This window comes from Chaetodon trifascialis, chromosome 10 (assembly GCF_039877785.1).
Source record: "Chaetodon trifascialis isolate fChaTrf1 chromosome 10, fChaTrf1.hap1, whole genome shotgun sequence".
Classification (NCBI taxonomy): domain Eukaryota; kingdom Metazoa; phylum Chordata; class Actinopteri; order Chaetodontiformes; family Chaetodontidae; genus Chaetodon; species Chaetodon trifascialis.
Genome location: NC_092065.1, coordinates 9786673 through 9808387, shown reverse-complemented (window position 1 = coordinate 9808387; position 21715 = coordinate 9786673). Strand labels below are relative to the sequence as shown.

The following is a 21715-nucleotide window of genomic DNA, read 5'->3' as shown; positions in this document are numbered from 1 at the left end:
GTGCGCTAACATACAGTATAAAGTGTCTTCTTCACACCCTCAGATCTGCAGTCTGATGAGAGGTGGCATAGCTGAACGAGGCGGTGTTCGTGTTGGACACAGAATCATTGAAATAAACGGTCAGAGTGTTGTTGCCATGGCACATGAGAAGATTGTCCAAACCCTGTCTGTCTCAGTGGGTGAGGTAAGAACTCCTCATGCCACAAGTTGGCAATTGTCACTGATTACTGCACCACACAAATCACCGCACTATACAGGCCTTTCAGAGCAATACGAATGGATTACATCAGTTTGAGAGTGATTCCAGGCCCACAAAAATTGATTCTGTAGTTTAAAATAGTAGTTTGACTTTTGGGAAATAATGCTTATTAATTTTCTTTGTGAAAGTTAGATGAGAAGATTGATACCACTGTCATGTCTGTACCATAAATATGAGACTACCACCGGCTGATGGTTAACAGGGGGAAACAGCTAGCCTGGCCCTGTATGAAGCTAACAAAATCTGCCTACAAGCTCCTCTAAAGCTCATTGATTAACACATTATATCTTTGTTGGTTAATCTGCTCAGCAGCTTTGGTGAAAACTCCAGAAAGTTACTATGCTAGACCAGGAAATATTCTGACGAAATGCCACATGTTAATTTGTGAACTGTGGAGGTGCTGGTCAGCTGATTTTGTTACCTTGGAGCAAGCAGAAACTCCAGGGCTGAAGTACCAAAACAGCAGTTCCTCGAATGGCCACTTGAGGCTGGCTCTAAAAGCGAGTCCATCCCCATAGACCTCCGTATTACAATACCAAACTTTACAGCAGAAATGGACACTACATCCATTTTTCTACAGTCTATGCTTTGGACAGAGCGAAGCTGTATCTCCCACAATGTCAGTCTGTTCCTTTAATTTGTCAGTTCAAGCCTAAGTTATAAGTTCTTCTAGTCGACAGTTTACTCTAAACAACATAACAAATTGCTTAATTTATGGCCAAGGAAGTTTTCATTATCAACCATCCTTGGGCTGCTCCACTACTAACCCTCGATTTTATCATTTGTTAACATGCTGTGATTTTGTATTTGTCTGTTTTCCCACTCTCAGCCATTATCTATCTCCATTAAAGCCATAAAAGCTTATTATTTGTCAGTAATGGATCCAAGGTCTCTTCTGTCTCTCTGGTGGCGCAGAGGGGAGTAAATTAGGCCTGGACTCAAGTGATGTGATTATGAGTGTGCCTCTGTAAATGGGCTCTCAAGTTGACGGCGTAATCGTCCCCGCTGCTCTCATCTCTGCCTCTCTCCCTCTCAGATCAACATGAAGACGATGCCTGCTGTGATGTTCAGACTGCTGACAGGACAGGAGACGCCTATCTACATATAGAGACCCTGCATGGATCAGGCCGCTGTCGCTCTGCATGTCTGGCTGTGTGGAGGTGATGGACAGATGATGGACAGGTGGCTCCGTGGGACGAGGAGAATTTATTTTTCTATCATTTTATTTTTTCGGCCTCTCGTTGCAATGCTGTAAAGAACATCCAGTTCTCATTTTCAGGTTTATCTTGAATTACATTGTCATAATGGCCTTACAATGTGAATACTCTGTCTGTAGTACTGTATGTGAGTTTCTGGTGTTGAAGAGAAGTAGCTTTAAGGTCATGATTATTTTCTTATGAAGAGATAAATTAGTACATTTATTTTTTATTTAGTCATTTTTATAATGTGTATGGAGTTTAAAAATGTACTTCTACTGTAAATACTTTGGATTACTCAAGGACTTGGTTGGAAAGGCCATATTACTCCTACAGTATATGCATGTTATTATGAAGAATTACTGACCAGGGATGAATTCTCAATCTGACATGATAACCTATTACAGTAAGTATTAAAAGAAGATAACAATATGCTGTACAAAGGCACTCAACTATGTGTATTATGGTGATGCTGAAGGCCAAAGACACATCTACTTTTCAAAGACATACAGTATGGGTGACCATTACCTTTACCAGAGGGTACAGTACAAGAAGAATGTATCAAAACATACATTACCGGATGAATGTAATGTTATAACACATTAAGAATACAATCTCACGGCTGAATGCTTCTTGTTGTTTGTTTTGGTTTTATTTTATGACAGTGTTAATGCAAAAAAGTACATTACTTGCAAAAGAGACATCAAATTCATTTGCCTGGATTAGAGATAAATCACTTGTACTAATACAAGGAATTTGGTGTTCATTCTTCCTCTCCTGTTTTCACGTTTATTTGGATCTCAGAAGCTGTGAAAGAAGGAAGCTTCCACCACTGACACTGCCCACAAAGTTAATTAAATTAAACCACGTGTTGTTGTTGTCAAAGTAATCAATATTGAACTAACAATTATTTTGTCTCATTTTTCATTTCTAATGAGAACAACGAGCTGAACAATGACCGACCTATAATCCATATTGATCAGTGTTGACTGTATACACATTGTATGGATCCCATACAACTTACAACTACTGCAGCATGACAATAAATGTAACAAATACAACTATTTACAGATAAATGATGTACAACACATAACACTTAGAGGCTCACATATGACCCTGATTCCAAAAACATTGGGAGGCTGTGAGAAACGTAAAAACAGATACTCTCACCTGTTACCAATGAGCCTGTTTACCTGTGGAATGTTCCAAACAGGTGTTTCTGGAGCATTCCAAAAACTTTCCCAGTCTTTAGTTGCTCCTGTCCCAACTTCTTTGAAATTCAGAATAAGCATATATTTACAAAAGTCAATGAAGCTGATGAGGTTAAACATTAAATACAATGTCTTTGTGCTGTTTTCCATTGAGCCTATATCAAAAAGGATTTTTTTTGGAATCAGGGTTGCAGATAACTAAAACAGTTGTGAATATAGATACTCCATCTGTAACACATTCAGCAAAAATATCTTCAAGTATTGACTGGAGAGCTCCCAGAGTGGAACCCAGATGGCTTCATATATGTTCCTAAAACACAGAAAAAAAATGATCACAGTCGATGAGCAGCAAAGGCAGGAATAGTTCCTTTCAATGTTAAGCAAACATAAAAGTGCTGCACTGAGGATTCAGGCAATCTGTACTGTTGCGGCCATAATAGCAGCAATTCATTTTATTCCGATCTTTCATTATTAATACTGCATGGGCCACGTGTCCCAAAGTAGAACTGAATATGTGTTGTGCAACAATAAATGTATATCAAAGGCACATTTTCCAATAAATTCATGAAAAGACAATGGATGAATCACTGTTGCTGCTTGGAAATGTATGACTAATTCATTTTCAAGCAGCAATAGATTATGTTGATGTTTGACAGGAAGTATTAGCCTCTCAGTGTCGCCAACTTACCGCCATTTCTTTTGACGTCAATGTTGAAACTGTCACTCCATCAAGAAAAACTGTATTCAGGTAGCCCTCCCCGTAAGAAACGTCCTCATCCTCATAACTGTCGACACCGACGCTGAAAGCCTCTTTTATCTTCTCTGGCACCATAAAGTAAAGCATCACCACCAGAATCCCAATGACAGTGCACAGCAGACCTGGAAATCATTTGAGTGGAAATCACGACCCATGAGCAGGCTTCAAATGTCAGATTAAAAGACAAAACATGTGAAAGGAATGTGCAGCTTTTTCCATTTTTACCAGTGGCCAGAGCCAGCCAGAATGAATGGCTGTACTGGGTTTCAAAGGAGTCCGATCCTATGGAGAAAACACACTGCGGCACGTTCATTATGGTGGAGAAGGAGGCCATGGAGAAGAAGATGAAGGCGGCGGTGGCCAACATCATGTAGCCGGCGTACAGGATGACCGGCATGCAGAAGAGGATATTGGCGAGCATCCAGCAGCAAAACGCCGTCCTGCGAAAGTGTGCAGCCATTTCAGTTTCAGCTACTTTTAACAACCGTCTGCTGAAGCTGAAAGCATACCAATACAACTTCTGTACACAGCTATCTAAAGTGTTACCAGAGGGTTGCAGAGGCGTATCGTCCAGAGTATCTGTACTGAAAGATGAGTCCACACGGGCTGCTCCGGGTGAATTTCTCAGCGATGTACAGGATGGGGGTGGGTAAACCTTTCTCCAGAGCGTCCTCGTACTCTTCTTCAATAGTGCCATGCCAGCTGAACATCTCATTGTAGTCAATGGTCTCATTGAACTGCACAACAGGATTCCCTATGAGAGAAAAGGGGGGCAGAGAGATGCACCTGAAATTCATATACGAGATAGATAAAAAAGATTTATCTGATGTTTTCACACAAGTTGGAGTTTTTACTACAGAGCATGCAGCAATGTTTTATCAGACTATTGAACTAGCATTTTAATTAAAGATCTAAGTTGTTTAAAGTCTAAGGCTGCCAGTATGCGAGTGTATTGTACATCAATTCTGTGCAAAACAACAGCAACAGTGACTCACCCCTTAGTGTAACGTTGATGCCGTACAGTCCGACATGCAAGCCGATCTCAGCGTTAACCACTACGTTGCTGAAAGACTTGTAGGTGGCATTAGTGGTCATTCTGGCCTCAGCCCAGTCGCTAGTAAAGTTGAGCGCTGCAGGAAAGCACACAAAGGCGAATGGCAGTGGCAGGAAAAGGAAAACCTGCCATTTCTTCAACAACAACGGCAAAAACACATAACTCACCCACTATCACCACACCTATGAACAAGCTGATAATTATACGAAACATCCAGAACAGCCTCTGACAGGAAGGGGAAAGAGCAGAATCAAAATTATAGCAGATAATTCTGAGGTTTTGTGATACCACTGCAGTGAGTAATAGCTTATCGGATGGGCTGCACTCACCGTCTTCCCTCGTATCCCCGGCAGGATGAGAAGAAGACTGACCGCTAGCACAAGGAAGACCAGAATAATGGTGAGCAAGCTGCCACTGAAGATGAAGGAGGTCCTTTGTAGAAGGTAGAATGGGTAAATGTCATCGTAGAAAGTCATCTTAGCACCTGATCTTACGGACGCAGCTGAGGCTAGACAGTGTAACAGAGAAGACAGTGTTAGTGGCTGGGTTCTCAGTTTCCTCCAGATGCAGAGATAGCAGCTCTTGTTCCTACGGCAGATAAAGGATGGGACATTATTACAGCCATGTCTGCCTCATGTAATACCATCTAACACTCCCTGGTGCTGTGTGTCTGTACTGCAAAAAAATAAATGCATCTGTATAACACACAAAGGCATGCCATTCTGTTGGCTACATCCATGTGACCACGTCAGACGGTGTAATGTAAATAGGCGCTCTTGATTTGGCTCCATCCTGGTTTTAATGAATCATTTGAGTGCAGGTGAAACGAAAAGTTTGAAATACAAACAATCAATCACACAGGGAAAAGTTAAAATCCAAAAGACCTCTCTTACCTGAACGACGCTGAGTGAGGATGAAGAGAGTGAAGTGTGAACGTCGAGGGAACATACACTTCTTTTATAGCAGCGATCCCCTTTGTCACCGAGGAGGAGGATGTATTGACCAGAGAGCTGTGGAAAAGAGGTGTGATCCAGAGATGGTAACCATTCCCATTTGGGCAACACAGGTCACATGTAGTCTGTGATAAGCTGTGCAACCTATGTTGGCTTTAGTATTGCCCCATTCCTCACCTGAACGTGTGCTCCTGCACCACTTCTGCACTACATTTCAGCCTCTGCAGTGGGTAAGACTCAACTATTTCTTCTCTCATTACATATTGAGTGATAAAAGAAAAAGATTTGTCTTAAGGTGTCTGAAGTTTATGTACAGGGCAAAAAGGAACAGAGCCAAAGTTATGTAAAGTTTCCAAAAGGTGTAGAGTTAGACTTCCTGGGGAATATAGTAGTAAAAGTCAGTTACCTTCAGTTTGTCTTTGTAGAGGTCCTTCTCTCCTCTTGGCTGCGGACTGAGCTGAGGAGCATCTCTCGCTTCAATGGATTTGCGTAAACGGGTTTGGAGTATCTGTGCAGCGGTTGGTTTGGTGCTCTGTGTCAGTGAACGTGAGTGGACAGCAGCTGCACCTTTCAGTCGCATAACTCGCGTAGACATTTAGAGTGAGAGACGCTGTTTAAACTGTCTTCAACAGATTCACGCTGTGACAACTCCTGGGAGGTTCCTCGCTTTGACGGCTGGTACAACAGTTTGGGATACCCCAAACGCGGAGCTGTCGGTAAGTTGCCGTAGCGTGCATCAGCAGCTCAGATCGCCAGCGCGCCTGGTCACCGGACTGTGTTTATGCTCGCGCAGGTTCTCACCTTGTGCGCCTCGTGCCCGCGCAATACCGGGACGGGGTCTACCAGCCCGTTCAGGAGCCGCTGCAGCCGAACGCGCGCAAGCTAAGTAGCCTGCTGGCCGGGGGCCCCTCTGGTCTGCCCTCAACCCGGAACCAGACCGTGCTCTCTCTGTTCTTTGGTAAATATTAACTGCATGTTGTTGCGTTGGTGTGCTTGTCAAAACGTATTAGATGAGGTCACAAATTGAATTTGTTGGAAGGATACACCCATATGGCGCACTGATATTTTACGGAAATGCGGGCGCAACACAGGTGTAGGATTTTAGGATTAATTCATATTTCTCATGTAAATGTTGAAGTAAGTGACCATCTATTAGAAATAAGTTGCATATGACAACTTCAGTTCAATATTAATATAAAGAAGATATTGATGCTGCTTTTAAAGTTGATATTAGCTGATACTATATGTCAAGATATTCACTCCAACTTTCTTGTGTTCATGATTAAACACTTTGCTTTCAGCAGAAATGAAAAAACAAACAAATAAAAAAAAAAAAAGCCATTCAGGATCCAGGCGCATGTCTTTTGTAGTAATGACTTTTCATTATTTTTTATTCTCAGGTTATCATGTTGCTTTTGAACTTTTTGACTCAAGAACTCCCGGGTGTCCACCTGAGTTCATGAACATCCCGGTCCCAAAAGGTGACCCTGTCTTTGACCCTGCTGCCACCGGAAAAGTCCTGCTGCCCTTCCAGAGAGGACCATGGGACAAAGAGTCTGGCCAGAGTCCCAGCAACCCTCGCACACAGGTGCTGATCATTGACTCTTATCAATATGACAACATGGTTTATGTCACTGCCAAACTGCAGCCTCCAGAAACATTCAGTAAACCTGAACAGTAAGTTAAGCACAGTTCAGGCAGTTCTGGAGTTGCACTTTACATCACGTTCATGTATATCTTCCTTTCCTGAAGTGTAATAATTTGAAGTAAACAAATACGACACATAGGTCAACTTGGTGACAGCGTGGATAGACGGCAGCTCCATCTACGGCCCCTCCGCGTCCTGGTCTGACTCCCTGAGAAGCTTCTCTGGAGGTCTCCTGGCTTCAGGCTCTGAGTCGAACATGCCGAATCTGGCAACAGGGCGCAGCCTCATGTGGAGCGCTGCAGACCCTTCTACAGGAGAGCATGGACCTCAGGGCCTGTATGGTGAGACATTTTATACTTCCTGCTTCAGATCAGACCTGCACCACACCCCTGCACACAAATAATTCATTTTGTTGTCCACTTGGTACCAAGCAGTTTGGATTATATCATCAGGAGCATGTTATAAATATGCTGATGGAGCTGTTGCAGACAGGTATGCTAAACTGGCTCCTACTGTATGTCACTGATTAAAGGGAAGGTTCACTCAAAAACACAGTCAAACACAATTTCCTCCCTAACTTTATTGAGGAAATGTTGGCTGAAGCTCAACCGAAGACTGTGGAGCTCAGTTACATTTGTTTTATGGACTTTAAATCCCCAAAACTCAACAATAATATGTCTTTCCAAGTAAAATGCCACATTGTGAACATTTCTTCCCCTTAAATCAGCCATTTTCAGTGAAAGGCCACTATACAGCATGTGAAAAATGACATTTCTATGCAGCTTTTCAGCGTTTTGATCATAAACTAGTTCAACTACAGATCTCAGCAAATCACATTAAAACTATCCAGATGCTTAGACCTCACTCAAGATAAGACTGAATATGTTTTAGTGTGTGTTTGGCTGACCTATATCTTCAGAAATGTGGTATCTGTTGTTTATTCGGCATGTGGCAATAATATCCATGCAATCCATACTGCAGACGGCCGAAAACAAACAGCACAAATTTCTTGCACGTATTGTTTCTCCCTGCTTTGATTAGGCTTGCAGCCTGAAAGTCTGAGTCAAGAGAGGCCCCACCTGACGTGTGTTATGACTCTTTAATTATTGTGTAAATGGATTGTCACCCTCACCACAGTAAATCCCTCTCTCTATAGCTGAGAGGATGCCACGCAGATGTCATGCAACCAGTGTTTTGTTGCTTATTTTGTTAAAGGTGTGTCGTTATTATCTGGGGTGGAGGCGGAGGATCTTCTCCTGTTGTCACAGCACTGTTGTCATGCTCTTAAAAACAAACAGCCAAGTTATCGTCTCATTAGTGGTCAGAGATACTCATCAATAAATCTAACGGAGTATGGCACTGTAGAGATAAGACGCAGAAAAAAAAAATTTATGGCAGTTTTTAATATAGAAAACGTGACACATGCAGCCTCTTCTCTATTAATTATTTAATTAATAGTGTTGCTGCTACAGTGATGGTATTTCTCAAGATGGAATAGCGGAATTCCCAATAACTTGTGTCGTATAACTTATATTTTCTGTATCCAGTGTTGGGAAATGCCTGGGCCAATGAGAACATGTTCACAGCAGCAGAGGGGATTATCTGGTTTCGCTACCACAATTATGTCGCCTCCAAACTGCATGAGGAACACCCAGAGTGGTCAGACGAAGAGCTGTTTCAAAACGCCAGGAAGACCGTTGTGGCCACATTCCAGGTAGAAGGAAGAGTCTCTGTGTAATCCTCTCACTGCGCAGGTGCTGATTTAATTTGCACTCTGGAAGGAACGAGGTTGCATCAGCAACAGGTGGTCGAGATTTTATGGATGAAATTGATGGTTTTAGTTTAAGGGCGAATGCATCATCTCTCGCTGGTTTGATTAGTCGAGTCTGTCCTCTGTAAAGCAGAAGAACATTACACACATGTTGATTTCTTTTTCTTTTTTTCACTTCTATTGAAAACTGTAGGCAGCAAAACTGTTAACAACCCTGATACCAAAATCAATCAAGATGCCGTGTTAAACATGAATAAAAAGAATGTGGTAATCCTTTTTGACATGGAGCACAAGACAATATATTTAACATTTTACCTTGAAAGACTCGTTCACAAGCAAGGATGGAGCGAGGCTCACCACCTTGTGAACACATGATTATATGAAGGATAATACTACATGGGCTTGGGAAGTCTTCGTAAAAACACAGTTTGTTTCCAAATGATTACACTCTGCTTTTATTTACATCCCATCTTTTTTGGAATCATATAATCCAATGATATTTTCGATATCGATATCATATCCAATACAAAATCACAACCTGCAATCACAAAATTAGGTTATATGTATATATATATATATATATATATATATATAGAGAGAGAGAGAGAGAGAGAGAGAGAGAGAGGAAGAAAAGAGAAAGAGGAAGGAAAGAGAAAACGCTGCTGTAACTTTCATCCCTCCTGTTTGTCCACACAGAATATTGCTCTTTACGAATGGCTGCCTGGATATCTTGGAGACAAAAAGCTTCCTCCTTATCCAGGTAAGAATCATCCAGAGTGTGTGTGCGCACAAGTGGAGGGGAACAGGTAATGCACCGGTGCCCACAAACCGTGGTGAGGTGAGCTATCGCTGGTGGTGTTTGACAAATATGTGCTCTGTCAGCAAAGCGTCACCCTGTGCCTCCTCGTGCTGCTGAATAAGCACCCACAGCTGAAGAAAGTTAAAGGGACTATGGTCAGATGACCCCATCACCTTAATCACTCTTCATTTTCATACCTATACTACTCTTGTTGCCACACTTTGACCATTTGGGTGATGATAGATGGTGGCGGCAAGTGTGAGGATTGTTTGTAATTCATATGGCAGTTTGTTGTATTCCCAATGTGTTCTGTTCTGATTTATCTGTACACAGGTTACCAGAAGTTTGTGGATCCGGGGATCTCTCCTGAGTTTGAAACTGCTGCCATAAGATTTGGCATCACTATGGCTCCACCTGGTGTTTACATGAGGTACTATTCTTTTTTTCCCGTGTTGGGAAAAACCAAAGCATACTAGCTCAGTGGGCTTTAGTGTTAGGCCTGTAAATAGCATCCATCTAGACTAGAACATGTACTAACCGTTAGACATAAAACCCTCTGCATCTCCTTCATCCTACAGAAACAGAACCTGCCATTTTCGGGAGGTTGTCAACATCGATGGCAGCTTATCACCAGCAATGCGTCTTTGTAACAGCTTTTGGAAACGTGAGGTACATCATGATCCTCCTTCTGCATTTTCATAGGAGTGCACGGAAGAATTTTATAATTTCATTTAAATACTGTTTATTACCATAAACTGTCCCTACACCACACTCACAGCTGACTTTCATTTTCGCTGTCCTTACTTGTAAGCACTTGTATAATTATTATTTATTAATAAACCAGAGCAGGCAGTGAAGACGCATTTAGCACAATTGTTTATTTGTGGAGACAGTGGAAAAGCACAGAAGGAGAGCAGCAGAGAGGCTGCGGCAGGATTTGACCCAGGATCTTTGTGGCTTCAGAGACAGGAAAGTGAAACACTGTGTGTCTCAGAGTACAAATGGGGCAAATCTGTAGAAATACTTACGCATTGTTTTATTTATGAACCATTTCACATGTTTTTGTAGAGAAAGGTAAATCTATTGCATGGCTTAAATCTGTGATGTGCGTGTTTTTACACAGTAAGTCTTAACCTGAATACATTTCTGATGGTACATGTTAAATATGGATCTTTTACGAGAAATCAATGAGCAAATACTTGTTCTTTCTCTACAAGTGATCTCTCTAGAGAATTAGTTTAGAGAGAGGAGATATATTATGTCCTGATCTTGTATATTATACACTAATGCTTTTGTAATTTTGTTTCCAGAGTGTCAACGTGAAGACGAGCCAGGACGTAGACGACCTCCTCATGGGCATGGCTTCACAGATTGCAGAGAGAGAAGACAACATTGTTGTGGAGGACTTGAGAGGTGTTTAATCCTTCTTCTTCACTGCATGTGTCGGAAATCAGAAACAAGTTTATTGCCACGTGGGTGTTGACATGCAAGGAATTTGTCTTGGTTTTGTGATGCACAGCAGTAAAGAATATGCAAATAAGAACAAATAATAAAGTCAATAAACATAAAAAGTTAGAATAAAAGCACTTTACATATCACTGGCATGTATTCAAGTTCCAAACTAATATTCAGTGCTCTGATCTGATTTGCTCCCTGACAGACTACATGTACGGACCGCTAAGATTCACCCGGACAGATCTGGTGGCCAAGACCATCCAGAGGGGAAGAGACTTCGGTCTGCGTAGTTACACTGAGGTCAGAAATGCTCTGGATCTACCTGCGGTCAACACGTTTGAAGACATTAATCCTGAGCTCAACAACACCAGCCCGCAGGTAAAACCTACAGTCTCTGAAGAACAGGGTTTGTTTTGAATGTGTGGAGAGTGCTTGATTTTCAAGGAAGGGAATATGCCTGAATTCAAATATACTTCTGGAAATCCTCACATCAACCAAATATATCTTCATACTTGAAATGAAACGATCGCCCTGTCATATTTGTTTGCTGTCTCCTGCCATGTTCAGTCGTCATTCATGGCTAGATAAATCCTCTGCTGATCTCTTACTGTAAAGTTCTGGTTTAGGTACCTTGAAAGTGCTTGAAAAGTGCTTGAATGTTATCCTCAAAAAGCTGCATATCCTGGCAGAAAAAGAGTCTACAAATGAACTGCATAATAAAACAGTGATCCTGTGAATTAAAGTGTGTCTTGTGTTCTGCAGTTGTTCCGAGATGTTGCAGAGCTGTATAACGGAGACATCTCTAAACTGGAGCTCTTCCCTGGAGGACTGCTGGAGTCTCTCGATGGTCCAGGTCCAGTTTTCTCCGCCATAGTCCTGGACCAGTTTGAACGCATAAGAAACGGAGACCGCTTCTGGTTCGAGAACAAACAGAATGGGTAAGCTCCTCTCTGAAGGACTTCCAGAATAGAAATAGACGCCGTATTTTCTAATCCTACTGTGCGACTGATCTCATATGTTATCTGACCACAGTTGTGTTTTCCAGTTTGTTCACAGACGAGGAGATCCAGATGATCCGCAATGTGACCTTTCATGACGTCCTTGTTGCAGTCACAAGTGCAGAAACCTCAGATATACAAAATAACGTGTTCGTCTGGAGGGATGGTAAAATGGCTCTCGTATATTTGTTTCATAAACAAACAAGGATTTATTTAGAGTCGCTAATGTTTAAAGAACGGATTAAAAAAGGGTCTCTCTGATACCTTAGGTGACCCTTGTGCTCAACCCATGCAGCTGAATGCGTCAATGCTCCATCCCTGCACTAATGCTACCAAACTTGATTACTTTGATGGGAGCAAAGCTGGCTTTGGGATATTCATCGTTGTTCTGTTCCTCTTTCCTGTTGGTCAGTATCATACTCACAAATCCTTCTGTGTTAGCAGCAGTGATACCGAGATTGCTCACTGGCAGTTATGTCGTAAACCTGATAATCAGCTTTGTTTGCTTTCACAGTCAGCTTTCTAGTGGCCTGCATGGTGGCGTATCTTCGCAAGTACAGGTATAAGAAGTTCCAGAGAAGAAGAAAAACTGGCGAGAGGACAGAGGAACCGGCTGTGGGAATCACTGGTATGAAATCAGGGGGATTAAAAAAATCCCTCTAATACAAATGTTAATAAAAACACAATATCTCATGTAATAATATCAGGTTTTAAAATTGCCTCAATATAAATGGTTGCTATGATGCTATGATTTACTGCTAAACTCGCCTTCAGCAACCGCAGCTCAGTCACCAGAATAAAATGTCTATGCAAACCACAGATATGCTATGCATATGAGAGATGACTGCCGAGCAGCAGACCACTGTTCAGGCTTGTGATAAAACCATGTATTTTTGATGAGACATCAGGACATTTCCCACCTGTGTTTGTGGTGACAAAGGGTTAACCCTAACCCTACCCTAACCCTGGTTATTTAATGCCAAAACATGATCTTTTCCTGACCTAAACTAAGTGGCTTTTGTGCCTGAACCTAACCAGGCCTTTACCACAGTGTTGTCACAACAGTAAATATAAAAGTAAAGAGCCGTAATGTCTAAGCGTAAAGAAACCAACAGTTTCAACATAACCACGATTTGGGGAAACATTATCAAGAAGTGAATTCAACTGATAATCAGTGAAGGCGGCAGTGAAACCAAAATTCCTTTACTATTTTCTCTAATGCCAGCTCCTGTCATTTTACACCTGACTTCATCGTCATCCAACATCCTGTCTCCCACCTCCTCTTATTGTGACTTTGCCCTCCAGCTTATGAGTGGCAAGGCCATAAAAAACCTCTGCATCCTGTCAGCGCGGAGGTCGATGAGAAGGGGAGGCTGCAGGTCTTCGACAGGTCTGGGTCCGCTCACCGCTTCCTCAATCTGGCCAACCAGGACTACCTAGATGTCATTCTGTCCAGCAACTGTCAGAATAAATCTCTGCTGCTCAAAGTGTCGAAAGAGTACGACCTGGTGAGTCACTGGAAAGTAGAGGGGATGGTTTGCACCTTCAGGCTTGTGTAAGCATGTATACAACCAAATGTTCACATTTAAGATTGCAGTTAAAGCACATGCAGTTTTCTCAGTTATGCAGCAAAGTTGCTTCTATGCTAATATTTCACCGCATCCAGTCATTGCTGCAGGCGCGATTCTGCAGATTTACCTGATCTACGACGTGTTTTCTCCCTCCAATCCTGTTAATCTCCTCGTGCTCCCTGTTCGCACGTCCAGGTGCTGTTTTTTGATGACGAGAGCAAACGTGCAGCATTTGTCAAGCATCTGCGCCAGGGGGTGACAGACATCACGCAGGAGATTAGAGTGAAGGAGATGAGAGAGGAGGAACTGCTGAAGGAGGCTTTAACCAGAGAGCAGAGGGCTCAGATTGTGGAAACTTTCATTCGACACGCGTTCTCTAAGGTACTGTCAGCCTCTGAATGTTTACCTCATCCTCTGCTCAGTTGCAGCAGCAGCAGCTTTAAGCTCGTCCACAAACTGTCGTCAGTCCTTTTTGAGGTCAAATTAGGTCCGACCTCCAGCCAAAAGAACTAATTGTTGGTCTTGATGGTGAGCTCATCGCTGATGGTCTTACAGCAACCTCAGTTAACGTCAGAGATATTACTGATGACACTATGGTGACGTATAATGACGCTGTCCCTCTGGTGCACAGGTCTTGGAAATAGAGAAGTGTGACGCCGGGGACATGAATGGCATTTCCCGCAAGAAAGCCAGAGAGGTTCTCCAGTGCGAGCTGACAGCATCAGAGTTTGCTGCTGCGCTGGGCCTCAAGCCTGACTGCTTATTTGTGGATTCCATGTTCACACTAGCTGATAAAGATGGAAACGGTTACCTCTCCTTCCAAGAGTTTCTTGATGTGATTGTTATCTTTATGAAAGGTAAACTGCACAACAACAAAAGACTGTAGCTGTTTTGTGTATTTAGGCGTGCTGTCATCTAAACACTGCATAACATGCAAATGTTAAAATGTAAGAGCAGCTGCAGAGTTAATTTAAAAGAACAAAACTGATGCTTACATATATATATTTTCCTGTCTATTTTTAGTAAAACATCATACCAATTCAATTTTTCAAATTTTCAATTCAGTTTCCACATTTTATGAGAGTGGAAAAGCATCTCAGTCAGCATTTGATCATCATGTGAAACCGTCTGATAATAATGAACTTCATTTTGCTGTGCTAGCTGCTCTCCAGGGACGATCCACTGCAACCGTCCAGCTGCAAATAAAAAGAAATTTACATGCATAACAGTAGTCAATCAATTAATTCTTTTTCAATGAAGGTTTTATGTCACATAGATCTGAAATGAGCATGAATGTCACGTCTGATATTTGATAAAAAGCTGATGTCAAAAACCAGTAATTAGTCTGGCCCTACAATCATTAATGAAATGTGTGTTTAATCAGGCTCACCTGAGGAAAAATCCAAGTTGATGTTCTCCATGAACGACATCGGTGGAACTGGTTTCTTATCCAAAGAAGAATTTGCCAGGATGCTCAGGTTTGCGTTGTATTTTTATTTTTCATGACGGCATCTTTTTTTCCCGCCTGGTGGTTCGTCTTCAGTCCTGTTTATTTGCCACAGGTCTTTCATTGAGATCTCCAACGGCGCTCTGTCAAAGAGCCAGGCAGAGGACGGCATCAAAGCCATGATGCAGACCGCGGGCTTTGACAAGAAGGAGAAAATCACATGGGAGGACTTCCATTACCTCCTGCGGGACCATGACAAGGAGCTGCAGTTTGCTCAACTCAATGTCAAAGGTTGGATGGTTTTATTTACAAAGATCTTTTTTTAATCCTTGTCCTCATTCTGATGAATCTGCGTCTGCTGTGTGCGTGCGTGCAGGGATGGAGAAACAGGGGAAGAAGCGTTTGAGTCGAGACCAGAGAGTGTCTTTCATCTGTCCAGCAAACAGGTGAGACAAGAGGACACACACGCTGTAATTCCTGTGTAACAACTGTCACTTGACACAGCAGATAAAAACAATGATCCACTGCAGCCTTTTCACTTATTCAGCTCAGTTATTGTTTCCCATTTTACAGTCTCGTTCATTTTTTGTTTGCCGCAGCTTCAAGACAGATGGAGACGAGCTACGCAGACGGAAAAAGTTTGTGAAATTGTTCTCTTCCTGTAAATGACTTTCTTAAGGAAATACTTAGAAAATTAAGAAAAGATAAGACAAACAAAAACTGATATAGCTCATCACTTGAGGTCTTTTCGCAAATTATTTATTTTCACCACAGAGAAGTTAAACAGATCATCAGTTCTGATGTTGTCTTACAATATTTTAACTGAAAAATATCCTCCAGTTTTAAAAAATGAAGTCAACTTGCATATTTTGCACATATGATGGAGTCGAGGGTCAAAAACCCTACATCTAACAGACAGACAGGACATGGAATAATCCCTTAATAAAGTCTAATGGATATGAATATCTTCAGGTTAAGTGTCAAAACTCCAGATGTTTACGTGAAGGCCAAGCGTGAGCAGTACATAAGGAACCCAGTCCAGCAGAAGATCCAGCAGTTTAAGCGTTTCATTGAGAACTATCGGCGTCATATCGTCTGCTTCATAGTCGTTTACGGCATCGCAGCTGGCGTGGCCCTTGAAAGATGCTACTGTGAGTGGAAATCCTTCTTCTGCTACCTCCATCTAACACGTTATTTAACTTCAGCGTTTTCCTGTCAGTGTGACCGTTTTCTGAAGCGAGCTTCTAGAGCTGATACAAACGCTGTTTTCAGATTACACTTTGCAGGCTGAATCGACAGGCCTGCCTGAGACTTCAGTGGTGGGCATCACCGTCTCCCGTGGCACAGCGGCCGCCATCTCCTTCCTCTTTCCCTACATGCTCCTCACTGTGTGTCGCAACCTGATCACTCTGTGCCGAGAGACCTTCCTCAACCGATACATCCCCTTTGACGCTGCCATCGACTTCCATCGTTTCATGGCCATGACTGCCATCATCCTGGCAGGTTGGCAGACAGGAGGAGAAACTATCACAGAGATGATAGAAGAGAGTCAACTGTGATGTCTTCACTTGTTAACACTTGTTTCTGTTCTGACTGTAGTTGTTCATAGTTTGGGCCATGTGGTCAACATCTACATCTTCTCCGTGAGCGACCTCAGCATCCTGTCTTGTCTGTTCCCCAAAGTTTTTTGCAACAATGGGTAATGTTTGACATTTTAGCAGCTATTTGCACACTTTGCAGTGAGTGATTTTGGCTGATTTTCAGTGTCCTTTCATTTTAGGTCTGAACTTCCTATGAGGTGGTCGTGGTGGTTCTTTGAAAGTGTTCCAGGTATCAGAGGAAGCCGATTTTAGACCTTCAGTTGTACACGGACTCCTTGTTATATTATGCTGATTCTCTTTTTTTGCTGTGCTTTTTCTTTTTCCAGGAATGACTGGTGTCTTGCTTCTTTTTACTTTTGCGTTTATGTATGTTTTCGCTTCGCGCTATTTCCGTCACATCAGTTTTCGTGGATTTTGGATCACACACTACCTCTACGTTGTTGTGTATATCCTTGTAAGTACTTTCCTAACTTTAAAAATACCCTAAATGTACTCTGCAGTCAGGTGGCTTTCATGATGTGAGGCAATTTTACAAATAGCATAATGCTGGCTTTGTTTTCTTTGGACAGACAGTTGTTCATGGCAGTTACGCCCTGCTCCAAGAGCCACGTTTCTACATCTACTTAATCCCACCGGCACTGCTCTTCCTGCTGGACAAACTAATCAGTTTGAGCAGGAAGAAGCTGGAGATCCCGGTGGTCAGAGCTGAGCTGCTGCCTTCAGGTGACAGTTTAAGTGGCAATCTTGAAGATTTCAGTCCTGGTTGGTTTGGTGACACCTGGAGCATTTTTTGCTTTATGATACTGCAAATATATAAATATTTTCATCGGTGGGCCATAGGCTCAATCACCATTTTGTTAACTCACCTGGTGATAGTTACTTAATGTAACTTAACTGACATTTATTTAGATGAAAATCTTCACCATATAGCTTTAACAACTCCTGGAGAATCACCATGGGGTCTTTAAAATGCATCATTATTCCCTTTCTCTCCTTTTGCTAATTAAATTGCACTTGTCCATCATGAAATTGCATAATGTTTGTCTGCATGGTGTATTTGAGTTCACACTTCCCTTATCTGCCCTACCTGTAGGAGTGACACATCTGGAGTTCAAGCGACCACAGGGCTTCACGTACCGTTCAGGCCAGTGGGTTCGAATTGCGTGCCTAATGTTGGGCACAGATGAGTACCATCCATTCACACTGACGTCAGCCCCTCACGAAGAAACTTTGAGCCTGCACATTCGAGCCGTGGGGCCCTGGACCAGCCAGCTCCGAGAGCTCTACACTGAGGAAAGCCTGCTCGAGCTTGGAGCCTATCCAAAGGCAGGCCAAAGCATTGTTATGTGTGTGTAAACAGTTTTGACTGCTTCTCCATTCTTTGTCATTTCATGATAAATATTTTATTTCATCCAAAGCTGTACTTGGATGGCCCGTTTGGTGAGGGCCACCAGGAGTGGACTGAATTTGAGGTGTCTGTTCTGGTGGGAGGAGGAATTGGAGTCACCCCATTCGCCTCCATCCTAAAAGACCTGGTTTTCAAGTCCTCCCTCAAATCCAAGATTCAGTGTAAAAAGGTGCTGCTTGAAATCAAACAGACTACAGTACATTTAGTCTTAAATCCAGCCCTGAATTTATTTGTGCAAGGAGCTCATTCTATAAACAATGTCCAGCTAACATTCACTGGTTGTCTGAAGGTGTACTTCATCTGGGTGACACGAACGCAGCGTCAGTTTGAATGGGTGTCAGACATCATCAGGGAGGTGGAGGAGATTGACACTCAGGAGCTGGTTTCAGTCCACACCTACATCACCCAGGTGGCTGAAAAGTTTGACCTCCGTACTACCATGCTGGTGAGATCTGCAGTATTTATTTCTAAGTGAAAAAAATATAAAATTGACTGATAATTTAGAATATTTAAATATGTGCTTTGTTTATCACAGAAGTAGTTCAACATTTTAAGGAGGGTAGTTGAGAAGCATCCAGTTAGCTTAGCTTAGCATAAAGACTAGAAGCAGGGGGAGACAGCTAGCCTGGCTCTGTCCAAAGTTGATAAAACCCTCCAACACAGCACCACTAAAACTGTTATATCATGTAATAATTTGATTGATCTGCGCATAAAATCCGTAAGAGTGTGATGTCTAGAAAACTAATGGTGACGACAGGATTTCATGAAATCACTGGAAATTATGGCATTCATGACCCTCCGTAAAACCACAACCTCCTTTTTTCTTTTGCTGACTGAAGAAACAAGATATAACATATTAATTACTGCGTTTTAGAGATGCAGGTCGGCAGATTTTGTTACCTTTGTAAACTATCGGCACGAAAGGGAATAGCATATTTCTCTAAACTGTTTATTTAATATGTTTGTTTAATATCAAATATGTGAAATCAATGATTGACCCCTCACTGCTGTCTTTGTAATGTGTGGACAGTATGTGTGTGAGCGCCACTTTCAGAAGGTGTGGAACCGCAGCCTCTTCACCGGTCTGCGGTCTGTCACCCACTTCGGCCGTCCTCCCTTAGTGTCCTTTTTCAGCTCGCTGCAGGAGGTTCACCCCGAGGTCAGCCCTTCATCCATCTTCAGCTACCTTGTGTTTATAGACATTGCCCAGTACAGCAGCCTGGAGAAAATTAATTATTTTGACCTTTAAATTTGTATTATTTTCTGTAGGTGAGTAAAATGGGTGTCTTCAGCTGTGGACCACCTGGACTGACCAAGAACGTGGAGAAAGCTTGCCAACAGATGAACAAGAGGGATCAGGCCCATTTTATACACCACTATGAGAACTTTTAACATGTCCTCAGCGCTGGACTACATGGTTATAGAGCAGAAGACAAGTTTCTGCAGCAGTTATTTAGAAATGCTTTTCCACACACAATCACAGAGCAAATGTAGGAAGTTCACATTTTTGCTGATTCTCTAATCATTGAACTACAGTCATTTCTATCAGTCGAGGATAATACATTTTCATTTCATGTAATATCATAAAAATACACAATTTTATGTTTGATCATTTTTAATCATCATGCATCCTGTCATTTTTATTTTCTGCCTTTTTAGCTGGATTGTTTGCCAGTGCTTTTCAAATCATAATGTATGATTGATTTTGTGTTATTGATTTCTTGTGCTTGTCATTTCTTGTGCTGGAAGTATCTGGGAGAAATAAATTAACATTTTACAATAGATCTGTAACACTGTACTGTCAGAGGGAAGCGTCCCCAAACCCAGAAACATCAGCGCCACACTCAGCTCATAGCGTTAACACATTGTGTCATTGTTGCAGGACATTTGATTACATAAGGACCTGTGGGGTTTTGTGCAGTGGAAGTTCTCTAAATTCTGCTTTTGGCTCCTTCTGGTGCTTCTAGCTTTTGGACTAAAATTACACTTGAATTAACCTCAAACTCTTAGATTTGATTTGTTGGTTGAGTGGTAAGCCAGACAGCTCCTCCACCCAGGAGAAGAAGTCAAAATGTTGACTTTCCTCAGGGAAGATGAATCAGTTATTAGCATTCATCTCAGCTATCATTGTGTGACAAACTGCGCTTGACATTTGCAGTATGTGTTTAATATTTGTTCAACACAGTGAGTGATGTGTGTACAAATGTTATCCTGCTGCACACCGGGAGGCTGCACACAAATGTTTGCTTCTCAGATACATTAAGATATGAAGGGTGTATTCAGATATTTAATAAACTGCATCGACATGGTGGCGACCCGGTGAAACTCCCAGACTAGAAACACAACAAACTCACTCAACCCCAGAAGTACTTTCAGTTTTTGTATATTTTGCCCTTTCAGCCTAGGCCATGAGTTTGAGTGTGTGTGTGTGTGTGTGTGTGTGTGTGTGTGTGTGTGTGTGTGTGTGTGTGTGTGTGTGTGTGTGTGTGTGTGTGTGTTATCAGGCAAACACATCCACTCTGTAGATGAAGCCTTTTCAACAAGACATCAAAAGCACCATGCAGTTCCTCCACTTAGTCTTCGTCATTTCAATGATCCATACTGAAATGTATGTGACTGCAACTACGGTCATATGGGTTACAATCACAGGAAGCAGCCTGCAAGCTGACATAAACAATGCATTTTTTTCTTGAACTCTACTCGAGTAGTTTAACTGGAAGCAATGCTCTCTCCTCCTGTCACACAGTTACACACGTGGCCACCCAGTTCAACCACAGTCTAATTTGGTGGCCACTGGGCAGCTCCAGCTGACCAAGAGCACCTAAGCAACTGTCATGAGGGAGGGGCGCTGTTATTTTACTTTCCATACTCAAGTTTATTTTCCCAGTTTGAAGACTGAACAGACGACCTTCTCATCACAAGCCCAATTAATTCGTTGATGTACTGTATAACAACGTTAACGCAATTTAGCACTTGAAAGGGAGCTGCATTGACTCAGAAATGCACTTCTATGACATTGTCAGTCTCTCAACGGACTCTTTTTACAGGAGGATCAAAAATCACACAACAGCAATTAATTCAATTCAAGGCGATGCACAAGCTTCACTGTTCAAAAACTAAATTACACAGAATCTCGCCTACCATTTCATCTCTATGTGATTGATATAAATCTGCTGAAGGCTCTCTGATACACCTTTTCTGGACTTGCCCAAAACTCTGTTACTCTATTAAAGCACTATTAGGTGTGGAATGGTAATCTCAAAGAAAGTCATTTTATGGTTCTGGAAACCAGAAATCTTGCCTCAGTTTAAGCCTGTTTAACTGCGCTCACTGGTACAATATGGCATGATGGACAGTCTTAGTAAATTTTCAGATATTTGGCAGCCATTTCTGGATCACCTTACTCAGCATGACACTGAGCCCCAGCAGCAGTAAAATCCATAGTGTGCCTCTCTCATTGAGTGCTCGTGTTAAGGTGTATTGTGCTAGTGATGCCCTGTTTCTTTTTTTATCCTTTGTTTCACTTTGTTTTCTGATATGTGTCTGTATTTTCCCAATAAAAATATCATAAAAAATCGAAATGATGC

At 42.1% G+C, this 21715-nt stretch overlaps 3 protein-coding genes across 3 annotated transcripts in view; 2 read left to right on the top strand and 1 right to left on the bottom strand.

Moving 5' to 3' along the window:
• Positions 1-3232, top strand: part of apba2a (amyloid beta (A4) precursor protein-binding, family A, member 2a) — a 10920-nt gene extending 7688 nt beyond the window's left edge. Inside the window, exons 11-12 of the mRNA XM_070972201.1 lie at positions 44-184; positions 1296-3232. Of these exons, the coding sequence (XP_070828302.1) occupies positions 44-184; positions 1296-1367 (213 nt within the window). The 3' untranslated portion in view covers positions 1368-3232. The remainder of the gene's footprint in view (positions 1-43; positions 185-1295) is intronic.
• Positions 2114-6326, bottom strand: duox2 (dual oxidase 2). Its single transcript, XM_070972202.1, has 9 exons — positions 5837-6326; positions 5371-5487; positions 4807-4985; positions 4645-4702; positions 4419-4553; positions 3970-4177; positions 3649-3863; positions 3355-3545; positions 2114-2976 (listed from the first exon to the last, which is right to left on the bottom strand). Exons 2-9 carry the CDS (start codon positions 5423-5425, stop codon positions 2965-2967), a joined length of 1053 nt encoding a protein of 350 aa, XP_070828303.1. The 5' UTR covers positions 5426-5487; positions 5837-6326; the 3' UTR covers positions 2114-2964.
• On the top strand, positions 5910-21715 carry duox (dual oxidase). The gene is made up of 33 exons (XM_070972200.1): positions 5910-5976; positions 6063-6146; positions 6224-6388; positions 6831-7018; positions 7218-7419; positions 8626-8792; positions 9546-9609; positions 9982-10078; positions 10227-10317; positions 10959-11061; positions 11309-11481; positions 11866-12041; positions 12149-12267; positions 12371-12508; positions 12616-12729; positions 13407-13609; positions 13868-14053; positions 14304-14529; positions 15057-15150; positions 15235-15410; positions 15496-15565; positions 15719-15757; positions 16092-16270; positions 16392-16622; positions 16719-16818; positions 16900-16949; positions 17047-17174; positions 17290-17443; positions 17814-18046; positions 18139-18297; positions 18418-18573; positions 19159-19287; positions 19398-21715. The coding sequence occupies exons 1-33, from the start codon at positions 5910-5912 to the stop codon at positions 19518-19520; spliced, it is 4584 nt and encodes a 1527-aa protein (XP_070828301.1). The 3' UTR covers positions 19521-21715.

What these genes read in the sequence shown, in the direction of transcription:
- duox2 (XM_070972202.1), bottom strand. Translation starts at nt 5,425, where the DNA reads ATGTTCCCTCGACGTTCACACTTCACTCTCTTCATCCTCACTCAGCGT. An exon ending in CCTCACTCAGCGTCGTTCAG is followed by an intron (nt 4,986 to 5,370) that starts GTAAGAGAGGTC and finishes TACACTGTCTAG; the next exon opens with CCTCAGCTGCGTCCGTAAGA. An exon ending in CATCAACGTTACACTAAGGG is followed by an intron (nt 4,178 to 4,418) that starts GTGAGTCACTGT and finishes TTTCTCTCATAG; the next exon opens with GGAATCCTGTTGTGCAGTTC.
- duox (XM_070972200.1), top strand. Translation starts at nt 5,910, where the DNA reads ATGGATTTGCGTAAACGGGTTTGGAGTATCTGTGCAGCGGTTGGTTTG. An exon ending in GATTGTTATCTTTATGAAAG is followed by an intron (nt 14,530 to 15,056) that starts GTAAACTGCACA and finishes GTGTTTAATCAG; the next exon opens with GCTCACCTGAGGAAAAATCC. An exon ending in GAGCTACGCAGACGGAAAAA is followed by an intron (nt 15,758 to 16,091) that starts GTTTGTGAAATT and finishes GAATATCTTCAG; the next exon opens with GTTAAGTGTCAAAACTCCAG.